This window comes from Notothenia rossii (assembly GCF_949606895.1).
Source record: "Notothenia rossii genome assembly, chromosome: 9".
NCBI lineage: Eukaryota > Metazoa > Chordata > Actinopteri > Perciformes > Nototheniidae > Notothenia > Notothenia rossii.
In genome coordinates this window covers 22,657,282-22,669,380 of record NC_136907.1, presented here as the reverse complement: position 1 = coordinate 22,669,380, position 12,099 = coordinate 22,657,282, and the positions used below count along the sequence as shown (strand labels likewise).

The window sequence follows — 12,099 nt, the reverse complement described above, 5'->3', positions numbered from 1 at the left end:
CAGCTCTTCAGTGGAGCCCGCTGACTCAATAAGGTGGAGAGGGCAGGGATTAGTGAAGAGTGGGGCAGGGGTCAGGAGATCTGAGTGTGGCTTTTAAAATACACCATATGCTGGATATTCTAACCCAATGTGAGGGATGCTTGTCAGTCGTGACGTCCTGAGTGATTGGAGAGGAATGAAGTGATGAGCATTCCCTGTCTGAATCAGAACCCTCTGTAGGATTCCCACGTTTCTTATTCTTTAAGGTATTGACGTCATATTGACATCAACTCTCTGCCTTTCACCGACATGACTCAAAAGCCGGAATAGACTTTATGGGAATAAAGTTATAGTAGACCTCACCACATCATATTTCTCTGATCACACCGATGCCTTTTCAAATCCTCATTGGGAATCTGTGTGATAATGCACATGCACCTCAGCTTACATCCAGAGTAAATTAGGTACAAATACTATTATGCTTAAGTATTGTATTACTTTATATTTGTTGGTATCGGTCCTTCTTTGTAATATTCTAATATATTATTGTGTGATTGTAATGGATTGGTTGGAGCGGGTCACATGGAGATGAGTAGCGCTCATAGGGAATACTATCACCTGTTCACCTGTGTGTGTGGAAGAGAGGGACGCTGTATTATTTGTATATAGCTGTGATTATGAATACACATTGTAGTGAGTTGATCATTTCATTTTTTCATTAAATTAGAATTTATTCACCAACATTTTTTATCTCAGCAATTACATTTTCATCCAACAAAGGCAACCAGGCCAAGCCTCTTGCGAGTTCTGTTTGTTCCCTGAAGTCGTAACATGAGTATTTCTATTTTGTGCAATTTCATACTACTATTACACCACCATTTGGAGGAAGTACTGCATTCCAATATATGTAATTAACAGATAAAGTTGCTTTTAACATTGAGGTTTTACATGCCTTTTTGATTGTGTGTAGTTTAACAAGTTTTAGATGTCTATGAGATCTTATCAGTCGAGAAGTGACTTCTTCTCAAAAAGGGATCTGTGTAGCAGAACCTTTTTTCTTGGTATGAGCCGAATGATTAAACTACTGAATACGTACCTACAGCAGTGAGCAAGTACTTTCACTTTGATACTGCTTTTGATCACATGTTGGTGATATACGTCTGTACTTTTGCTCAAGCGGGGTTATGTAATCAGGACTTTTAATTGTTACACTGCTTTTGACTTATTGATTCCTTTCCTTAGAACCAACCAAAGTGTTCCCTCAGAGATGGATTTGATTACCTAGATCTGGTTTTTAGCTATAAAAAAAAGTTGTTTTAACGTAGAATTGATGAGTCTGAAAGGTTTTAAAAATGCATTTACACTGTACATACAGTACACCCCCCGTGTTAGCATTACAAGAAACCTCACAGTTACATTCAGGCATTCAACAGGAAATGAAACCTGCGGCCTTTCACTTTTGCAAATCAACAGAGAGGCAACGGAAAATTGGCGCTCAACATATACATCTTTATAACAAGATTTGAAATGAAATGGTTTACATTAAATGATAGTGTCATATTTTCCAAGTCTAGCATTTATTCTCACATGCCTGTATGCACATGTGTTCCCTTTAATGGTTTCCTTTCATATTTGCCACAAGATCCTCTTTCGACACATTTTCACACAGTCCTAGTAAACCTGCATTACGCATTGAGGACTGTCGACGTGTATAATTAATAATATATGTATATTAATTAATGGAAGTATTATTTAGATAATTTACCTAAGTAAAATGACTGCAACCACATTGTGAAAATACTCCATTACAAGCTCAAGTCTTGCTCTCTTATCTTATCATTGTGCAGTAAAATATTTTCTATCAATGTTTTACTATTTGATATGACATATCTGGATTGATATTAAAGCTGCATTACTTCTTTGTTGTATTTCACTGCCTTAGATGTTTAAGTTTGTGCTAATTGTAACATCTTTATGTGCCTTTAGGTAGTTTAATCTAAAGGCAATTCATGTTCAATGATCTATACCATGATAGAAGAGTTTCTTGAAGATCTTGAAGCTCAATTTTCAAGACGCATTTCAAACAGTATTAAGCTTCAAAAGTTGAATTATTTCTTTCTTATTTTCAGTTTACCAGAATATTATAATGTGTTGTACTAGACAGGAAGGGTATGAAACTGAATCTTCAAGGTAACTGCTCTCAGAAAATTAGAAGGCAGTAAAAAGAACATGATTTGTCTGTGAACTGTAGTGAAGCAGAAGAAGAAGGTTGCATAGAAAGGAAACAAGTGCCTGAATACAGAACACAAGTTTATGGACTTATTCCATATAATAACATTCCCCCACTGTATGTAATGTGTAACAAACACAATGAAACGGTTAATAAAAGGGAATTAAAGTGAGTATAAATGTATTCGTAGGTTCACCTAATGGGAAAGCTACATATGTGTGTTGTAATCACTTTTTATACCGGCTTATAGCACAACTAAACATCTGACTGTTCTGCAGAGTAAATAAAGTTGACATCATCCCTCGTGGCATCATGGTCAAAATGGAAAAAATTGAACTAACGCCTTAAAAGGATTTGATGTGCAGGTGATTAAGAAGATAACATTATTCAAATGAAATCCAAGATGTTTTAAGCGTTAAAGAAACCAAATGTTCTGAATTTGTTTCCCGTTTACTTTGTGTCAATTTGATCGAAAAACTATCTTCTCAGTTGCCGTCGGCGTTTTGGCAAAAAGCGGCAGCAGAAGGCAAGAGAGTGAAGCCGGAAGAGGAAAGAGAGTGACTGTTAGACCTCTTCCTGTGGTTACATCACGTGGCTGTGAAGCCTTCAAAAGGAGACGACTTCTTCTTCTTCTTCTACTTCATCCTCTCCTTGGACCGACAGCAGACACCTGCGAGGCCGCTGCACACCCGACTCTAAGCTACAGAAAAGACACGAAAGATGAGGTAAAGTATGATGGAGGACATGGCGCGCTTGATACTAGAATGATTTGTAACGACGTGGGAAAAGTTATTTTAGATAATAACAGTATTACAGCTTTTCCTTCACTAACTTTGCTTATTTTAGATGGTTTTTTTTTTGTCCAATTGTAATTTGGGTAGTTGTATTGATATAAACTGTGAACTCAATGCTCTTTTCTTGCTGTATTACCAACTTTTAACTGTCATTGTGTATAATGTTTTTTTTTTCAATTGCTCCAATTTGTTTTTGATCCAATGTCAAATGTAGGCAGTAATTGTTTGCATTACTTTACTAACTATTTCAATATACCAACTGATCTGTTGCTCAAGACAGAAAAGCTTACTCATGCCAGCCAAAATGGCTTCCTCAAGATGGCGCTTCCTCTAGAAAGTTCTGAATCTTTCCTCAAACATCTTACTGCGCAGCTCTTTAAGAGACAGAGGATTTTTGTCATGTATAATAAGAGCACTAAGATTTGAACAGGCTTTAGGAAAACCGTGTATGCAAATGTTTCAAGACAAATCAGGAAGTGTGCATGTTGGTCGGTTTGGTGTAGCAGTTGTTTCTGGGGCGGGGGTTGTGTGCGTGTGCAGAAGAAGAAGAAGAAGACGGCGATGGATGTACAGTGCAGTCATCCATAAAGTAGAAAGCACTACTAAACTCCTCGCCACAGTGTAGTGTTTCCTACTTTATGGATGAGTGTACTGTTGGCTTCAGGGAGAGGAGAGGCCCCACGGTCGAGGGCCCGCCGCGCAGGAAGTGAGAAAAAAAGAGGAAGCTGCTTTGTCTCACAAGGCCTCGCATCGCCCAGAGTGTTGCTCAGTTCACATGGGCGGCGTGTGGCGCGGAGCAAAGCTAGCACCTCGAATGACTTTCAACTGTCCTGGAAAAAACAGAAATAATTATGATGTATAATCTGTTTGAAATGCAATAAAGGAAATTAAACGTACCTTGTGTTATCTTCTCTTTTCCAGTCGCACCACATGCATTACAGACTCAGTGTTTTCTGTGAAAATATACATACTTTATTCCTGTAAAAAGATCCATATTGAAACAAACCATCACATGTTCAAGTCCTCTGTGCACTACATCCTCAGTTACTGTTCCTCCATCGACATGCAAAAAAAGAAATCTGAAAAACCATATTAACAAAAGTATTTACAGATGGGTAATAAAAACATTACATATATATCAAAAGGTACATCTTCCACTTTTTCAAACAATGATGCAAGTCGAGGGAAGACGAAAAAAAAGATTCCCGCGCATTATGAAAATATACCACAACAACTGTTCATTATATACACACTTTCTTCTCCACTGCATTGACGATCTACAACTCAAACATTGTAGACGAGTCCGCCTAGGAAACATAAATATAACCGTAACATAAATAAGGCCGAACATGGGTATGACATTGGTATGCATGCAGTCAATAAACATCCTGTAAACAACCGATTAAAGACTAAACAAGGTCTTCTTGTAAGGCTAAATATGATCGACTGAGCTAAAACTCTTCCTACATGGGTGCTAGCGCCTACTCACTACACAGCAGGTAGAGGAATACTTGTGCATTAAAAGGCCGTCAAATACAAGAGCAGTACAAATATTCGCTGTACATTTCGGCAACTCTTAGAAAACAAATTTAAATACAGTACAGACTCAGTCTTGCCTCTATCCCGGCTATTTCACATCTTAAGTGTCTTGGCATCGTCATGCTCCCTTTATATAACACAGAAAGACATTTAAAACATTCACGACAGTAAATAAAAACTATTTTCCTCCAACTTTGAATGGTGAAACTAGGCCCTAATCTTCAATCTGATTCTACATACTCCACTTTATCTCCATGCTGCCGTCACTCGCTCCTTTGAAGCTACGGTAACAGGCAAAGCACCTAAGATTTGGCATTTTCTGCGGTTTTATGACAGCTGGAGTCAACAGGTGGCTCAGCATTAGTAAGAAAACTATAAGTAAAAACCTGAGAAGTTGCCTAACAGCTAATGTCACACAGATCCAATCAGAGTGTGTTGTAACTGACTCACAAACTCAACCCTAAGGCCTGCTCCACACACACCCACAAATACACACTCAAAACTAAACCTTAGTGTGAGTAATGGTGTCACAAACCATTAAAAGATGCAGAATGTCTTGATAAGTGTTGGAATACAACACAATATGGCTAACGTTGTGTCCTTTAGCTTCAACCAAACAGTCTATCATTTAATGATGCCAATGTTTAGAGACAAAAAAACGAATTTCAGCTACACTGCATGAAACCATGTACGCTGTATGACCTAATATTCACACTCTAAAAGTGAATCATACTCAGACTTGGAGGCAAAATTATAAACAGGTGATTGAGTGTGTCGCAGTAGAGCCGTGCCAGAAAGCCTAGGTGTTATGAATAAAAACATTTCATTTTAAATAGGATCCTAAGTGTTATGGTCTCCTTTTTAAAATCTTTAAGGGAGGAAATGTTTTTTAGAATGCAGTTGATATGTCAAGAATAAAGTCAGATGTTCAATGTATGCGCTACAGAATTATTTTTGATTTATCTCTAAGAGTTCAATGTTTATTTCCCAAAATGTATTTCAATTAAAGACATTCTTTTCATCCTCAAAATAAAAAATAGGTTTCTCCTCAATTTGAGTTTTTTCTTATTTCTAGCATTAATAGTCTTCTGTAAGAGCTGCAACAATTACTTAATTGATCAATCAGTCCAGAGGTTTTCAAACTCTAGAATTGGCCTGAGTATCATCAGTATTCTTCAGTATTAAAGTTATGCACTGATAACTGTCAGTATATCATGGCTACACTTCAAACAGGAAGTGTTCAAATGGTTTGGATTGTGTTGATTAACACAAATATTAACAAATAAGGGCTAAAGCTACTTTATACTTCTATTCAACTACATTTTATTGCACATATTGTATGTTACTCCGCTACATATATTTGATAATCAGACTTTAAAAACCCCTGGGTTAGTCGATCAAGAGAAAATTAAGCAAATTATTTGATGGATTTAAGGATAAGTTTTGAGAATTAGCTTTTCCTTTTCCTACTTTACAGTTAGCTGAATTTGTTTGGCTTTTGTTCGTCGTACAAAACAAGTCATTTCATGATACAACACTGTTGGCTGTAAGAAACTGTGATGCTGTACATACCAACGGTTATTTCATTATTCAATGATGGTTTGACGATAAACATCAGTTGCAGCTGACTTAGTTAACAGAGCAGCCTACCGATCAACAGATATTACATGATTTCTGCACACTGCACGTTAATTGCTACGTTAATGTCTGAAAAGGCATCTGTTTACACACACACACACACACACACACACACACACACACACACACACACACACACACACACACACACACACACACACACACACACACACACACACACACACACACACACACACACACACACACACACACACACACACACACACACACAGGGCAACCCCTCACATTCTTTACCTTCAATGACTGCTAGCCTCAAAGCCCATTACTAAAGAATATAATACTAAACTTGGATCATGACTAACCTCCTGTCCTGATGTCACTTCCTGCAATGTGGTTAAAGCAAGAGTCTGACACAAATAAATAACATGTTCTGTACAAAGTATAAACTCTCAAAGACAAGAAACAATGAGAGGGACACGCAGAAAGACATTTAGAATTCATCCACTCAGGATGGATAGTGCAAAGATAGACTGCTGCGTCTGTTTGTTTTTAAATAAATAAAGTAGCACCAGAAAATGAACTTTAATATTTCATTAGCTGTGTGTCTGCTGTTCTATCTTGTTCTCTATCAGATTTTTATAAATAAAACCGGTCCATTGACTAATAAGTAATTGATATTGATCGTTAAAGCCTATTGAGTTGAACATTTGCAAATGCTTAGATAGTTAGGTAGTATTTAGAGGATATATTCGCACACTTCGACATGCACATCGACATGCCCGTGTGATGCTGTAAGCGGTACATTGAATGTAGTCTAAAGTTAACAGCTGCTAGCAGTGCTCTAAGGCCAAAGTAGAATAACTGTCAGATACTGAGACTAACAGATAGAAAAAGTGCTTTCAATGTGACGCGAGTGGTAAGAATGAGTCAGACGTGCCGACTCATTCTTTCTTGCTGGATCCCAGCTTTTTGAACAGCTTCTTGCCTTTGGAGAAAAAGCTTTTTTTCTTCTTGCCTTGTGGGGAGCAGTCTGTCTTTGATGGGCTGTCTGCAGGGAGGGGGGCCGGAGGGGAGCCGCAGGCCTCCACTGATGGAGCAGGAAGAGGAGCAGGAGCAGGAGAAGGGTCTGATGCTGGGCTTGAAGTGGGGGCCAGTTTGGGGGGCAGGTCTGTGTGCTCTGCTGGGTCAGGGTGAGGAGGTTTTGCTGGGGGGGGCAAAGCTTCTTCTAGGGTTGAGGCCCCAGGATCTTGTTCCTCTGTAGAAGATTTCCAGGTGTCCTTCAGGAAGAGAGTGAGACTTTTAGAATGCTATACTTATTTAGTTTTGCTTGAAATAATAACACAAAAAGGAAACCTAAGGAAAGGGCACACAAAGGACGAGATCACACTTTTGAATACCCTACAATCAAGGTCCAGAATTTTAGGAGTACAGTTAAGTTGGAGGGAAGAGGACATCAACGGGGAGTGAACAGGGGACACTAGTGGTGATCGCTGAGCTGCTTTACTCCTCTCTAAAAACACTTACCATCAGGTCTCAAAGTGTACACTTCGTTTGTGCTTCTGCAAAAAGGCCATGCAGGAAACAGTGGGGCGAAAGAAATGCGACGGGGCACGATTAAAGAAACAGATCAGAAAATAACCAGACGCTGGCAATGCATGAAGAAATAAAGTAAAAAATAAGTTTTTTTGTTAAAATTAGATATAAAGTATGTGAGAAGTTGAGAAAGTCACAGACAGTTTCATAGACAGTAATGCATGCATGCTAGATGTAAATGCTAGGCCACCTGTAGTTCTTTCCTATGGTCTGGTGCCGGCTGAGCAGGAGCTTCCTCTGGTACGGCCTGCAGGAAGTTAGAGGGCACCAAGCCTCTGTGTCCATTCAAGTCTCCCTGTAACAAAAAAAACCATTAAGGGCATGAGGGCGACTTCTAACAACATGGCTATAAATCAACCTCTGGGTTTTCCGAGGTTGATTTACAGCGACGAGTCAGCATTTTAATATAAATCAACAGAAAAGTGAATCAAATTTTTTTTGATAATCAATTTATTATTTAAAGACATTATATTATGTGAAAAGTCAAATAACTGACTGTGCCAGGTTTTTACGTTTAACATACATAAAGCTTTAGGATGTAATAACGGACCGAACGATTATATGATGTTATTAAATGCTAATATGTTGCTAATATTGTTATCACTGTATTTATTATCATATGCTATACTGTATATCACAGATTAAACTTCAATATATATATATATATATATATATATAATTTAGATTTAGATTTCTATTGGGGATCAAGCAATGGCCCAAACAGCTCTATCAATTGAGCAATACAACAGCCTATATATTATTATTATATTGTATTTTTTATTCATTATTATACCTGTGCTGTGATGTAGTTCAGATATTGTATTTATTGAGAAACAACTCCTCTTGCCCACAGTAATTGACGGTAGTGTCATGTTCACACTTACATAGAAGAAGCCATCTTCGTCCATGTCACCGAACACATTTATGATGTCTCCTGCACTGAAGGTCAGCTCAGCCTGATCAGAGCAATACAAGTGAAGCAGATCATTAGCAAACACATAAAGGGCCATGTCTGGATAACATATATTATTCATGCGAGTCTGACCTCTATGTCAGTGTTGGGAGAGCTCTCTCGTGGATCATAATCAAAGATGGCGACCATTTTGCGAGCTCCTGGGGCCGGGCCCCCCACAGGTGGAGCTGCAGGTGGAGCGGCAGGTGGAGCGGCAGGTGGAGCTGCAGTCTGGCAGGGATCTGTAAATCAAACAGAGACAATATGATATCCTGATAATTAGAGGAGTAACTCCACTCGGCTCATCAGCATGCAGCTCATCGTGTCTGCACTCACTCAGCGTCATGCTAAGCTGAGGAAAAGTCACATCACTGCAGTCAAACACAAGGAGATACAAATGTAACAACAGGAGATTAGAAATCAGTCTTCATTAAAAAGCTTGTGGCAGCTAGAGCTGTAAAAATAAAGACAATGAAATGATGAGTATCAAATGATGCCACTGAAATGAAAAGAGGAGTTAGGAGAAGGGACTGCTTGACGATTATAACTGGGGCTTAACAAAGAACGTAATAAGAAGGCTTGCCCTATTTCTTTTTTAATTGGGCAAGTCTTTCAAATAATTGATCCCGGAAATACAATTATTATTCTGCAATTGCAAAGGAATCTTCTTTCTTCTATTGAAAATAATATATTCTTCAGTATACCCCAATAATCAAACAGTCCCTAAGAAGGATGAATAATTGTGTTATCAGCAGCTAGAGTGCAGTCGAACCATGAACAAAAAGGTTAAAGGAAGGCACTTAAACACATGCTGTCCTCCGGTTGAAAAGGCTGTCTGATCATGCAGGTGAAGCAGAGAGGAAGAGGAGGCAAAGTGCTGACTACAAACCTTGGCTGGAGGAGTCTAAGCTCTCCTCCAAGAGCACCGCAGACTCCACTGGAAGAGACGGGGTACGAGGAAAAGAACATGAGCACAATCACAGAATGAGAAGAGACCTCAAGGGCCAACATATAATCCTGTCTCAAGAGCAGGTATGTCATCACACAAAGTTACAGATGCAGATCAGAGGGGATGGATGTCTCAACAGGAGAGCTTTAGGTGATCATGTAATGCAGTTGTGACAGAAGCAGAATGTGGCAAAAAGGACTTACAGTGTGCTATTAGGGATGAATAGCTTTTTTTTTTACGTTTTTACCATAGAAAATGAAAAAAGGAGACTATTTCATTAGTTCATCTTTAGAAATGATTAGATCTATCTTCTTTTTTTTTTTATGTGGACGTTTGGACTTTCACAACAGGAGAAGAAGACCTTCCTACACAGCCAATCCTGTAAACTGTTTACTATAACTATAATTCTTATAATATACGTGAGCTCCTTATTTGCAACTGTGCAGAAATATATCATTTGAACTATAAGTAGATATCCAAAAACAGCAAATAAATCATAATCCCTTAAGACGAAACTGAGATGGTCGTATATATAACAGCGAAAACATAACAGCTTTAACCTCGGCCGTCACTGTCATGAAGGCATTAAAACATAGGTTAGCGCCCAAATAGTTATTTAAAAGCAAAGGGGCAATGCTTCTCTATAATACAGCAGAGGTATGAGTGGTGATATGTTGTCAAGATATTATCATACATAGAGCACTCTTTGATGAAAGGCCGGGATGGAGACAGTTTCTTTTCAGCCAAAGAAGAAAAACACTATGTGTACACACACACACATACACCCTTAGAATTAATATGAAAAAGTTTCAAATGATTCAGTACAGCTTTTACTGCCACATTCTGCTGCTATGTCTACAATGTATTACATGAATATCCAATGAAAGCTGACAGGACTGACTCAGTAGTCATTTATGTGTCTTTTAACATTTATGTAGGCGTTATTGACAAAAAAAGGGAACTTGTGGAGAGATGAAGAGCCAATAAGAAAAGAAGTGTGAAGAATAGGCTTTAATATTAGAATATGAAGCTACTGTAAAGAGACTGTTGGGAAGCTATCTGACTTTATGACTTCAGCAGCTGAACTAAAAATCCCAACTGGTCGCTGAGTGAGAGGCAGCAACTGCAGGAGCAAAAAGTGAAATGGACAGAAAGAGAAGCAAACCAGAGAGAATAGAGGAGAGAGGTGGGAAGCCGCAGTCTGCAGCGTGACACACCTTTCTTGGATCGTCTCGGTTTCGGCGGTGGAACAGGGCGACTGGGAAGCTGTGCATGTGTGCGAGTGCCTTTATGGAGTTTTAGAAGGGAAAACCCAATACAAAATGAAACCAAAAAGAGACACAGAGGTGCAATTTTTGACAGAAGCAGACAAGACACAATAGACAATGAGAAGCCAGTGAAGAGCAATTTAAAAAAAATGGCAACCAGTGAGCAGCAGACAGCAGTGACAACAAGTGGAAGTGAAAAGGTTTAACCATCTGAAAACACCGCTCTAGGTAGAGAAGCAGCTTGATTTTGCTGCTGCAACGTACCACAGGAACACACTTTGACTTTCTATTTTTTAGACACCTGCATGAAAACGCAGTCAGTGACTCGGAATAGATGGTTAACATTTCTTTAATAGCAACAAAGTGAGCAAAAAGCCATAAAAACGAAATGTTAGATTTGTTATTACTTTAAACTAAATCTAATTTATTTGTGCTTCCTGCTGGGTCAAAGGGCCAACAGGCCTAAGGGAACAACTTCAATATTTTTCTCCTTTTAATCACAGACTTAAATATATTTGTATGTCTTTTTATACTGCTGGCCAATTCAGAGACAAGGATAATACAAATTATGATTTAGATCTGGATTCTGAAACACTTTTGCTGCTATTTCCACTTACCACTTAAACATGAAGAACAGTGATATTATGAAATCAAACCGTTTGAATTAAACTTAAACTGAAACACATCAATCTTTACATCACAACATCATCAGGAATCACACTGTTTGTGGGCCCTTCTTGAAACAGTTTCACCTACCTATCTTCTCCATGGAGGCGGCTGTGGACAGGAAGCCCTGCTGCAGGAGCTGCTGCCGGGTCTCCTCGTCCTCCACCTGGATCTCTGACACCATGTTACATGGCACGTATCCCAGGTGACCCGCACACTCTCCTCGGTAGAACCCGTCTGCGTCTTTATCTCCGAAAACCTGGCAAATTAAATCATTTAAAAATATAAGGGATTACTCAAAACTGAAGACATCTTTGAAAAACTTGTGATTTCTCATGAAATTAGGCATCTTTGAAAAATAATTTTACAGGTAACAAGCAATTTCTTGAAAATGTAATCTTGTTTGAAAATGTATTTATTTTGAGAAAATTAAGACATTTCTTCTACACAAATAATTATGAAAAAAATGAGTTGGCCTATTTTCAGACATGTTAAAAAAATCACTGATGTTAAGGCAATGTATATATATA

At 38.5% G+C, this 12,099-nt stretch overlaps 1 protein-coding gene across 7 annotated transcripts in view; it reads right to left on the bottom strand.

Annotated features, from left to right (window-relative positions):
• Positions 1-3,952: 3,952 nt before the first annotated feature.
• Positions 3,953-12,099, bottom strand: part of tspoap1 (TSPO associated protein 1) — a 71,166-nt gene continuing 63,019 nt past the window's right edge. For 5 of the 7 annotated variants that reach the window (XM_079651228.1, XM_079651230.1, XM_079651229.1 and 2 more), the window contains 7 exons: positions 11,660-11,828; positions 10,853-10,921; positions 9,576-9,623; positions 8,780-8,928; positions 8,619-8,690; positions 7,925-8,029; positions 3,953-7,418 (listed from right to left, as the gene is read on the bottom strand). In XM_079651228.1, coding sequence (XP_079507354.1) covers positions 7,083-7,418; positions 7,925-8,029; positions 8,619-8,690; positions 8,780-8,928; positions 9,576-9,623; positions 10,853-10,921; positions 11,660-11,828 — 948 coding nt within the window. In that variant the 3' untranslated portion in view covers positions 3,953-7,082. The remainder of the gene's footprint in view (positions 7,419-7,924; positions 8,030-8,618; positions 8,691-8,779; positions 8,929-9,575; positions 9,624-10,852; positions 10,922-11,659; positions 11,829-12,099) is intronic. The other 2 variants (XM_079651231.1, XM_079651232.1) reach the window with 2 other exon arrangements.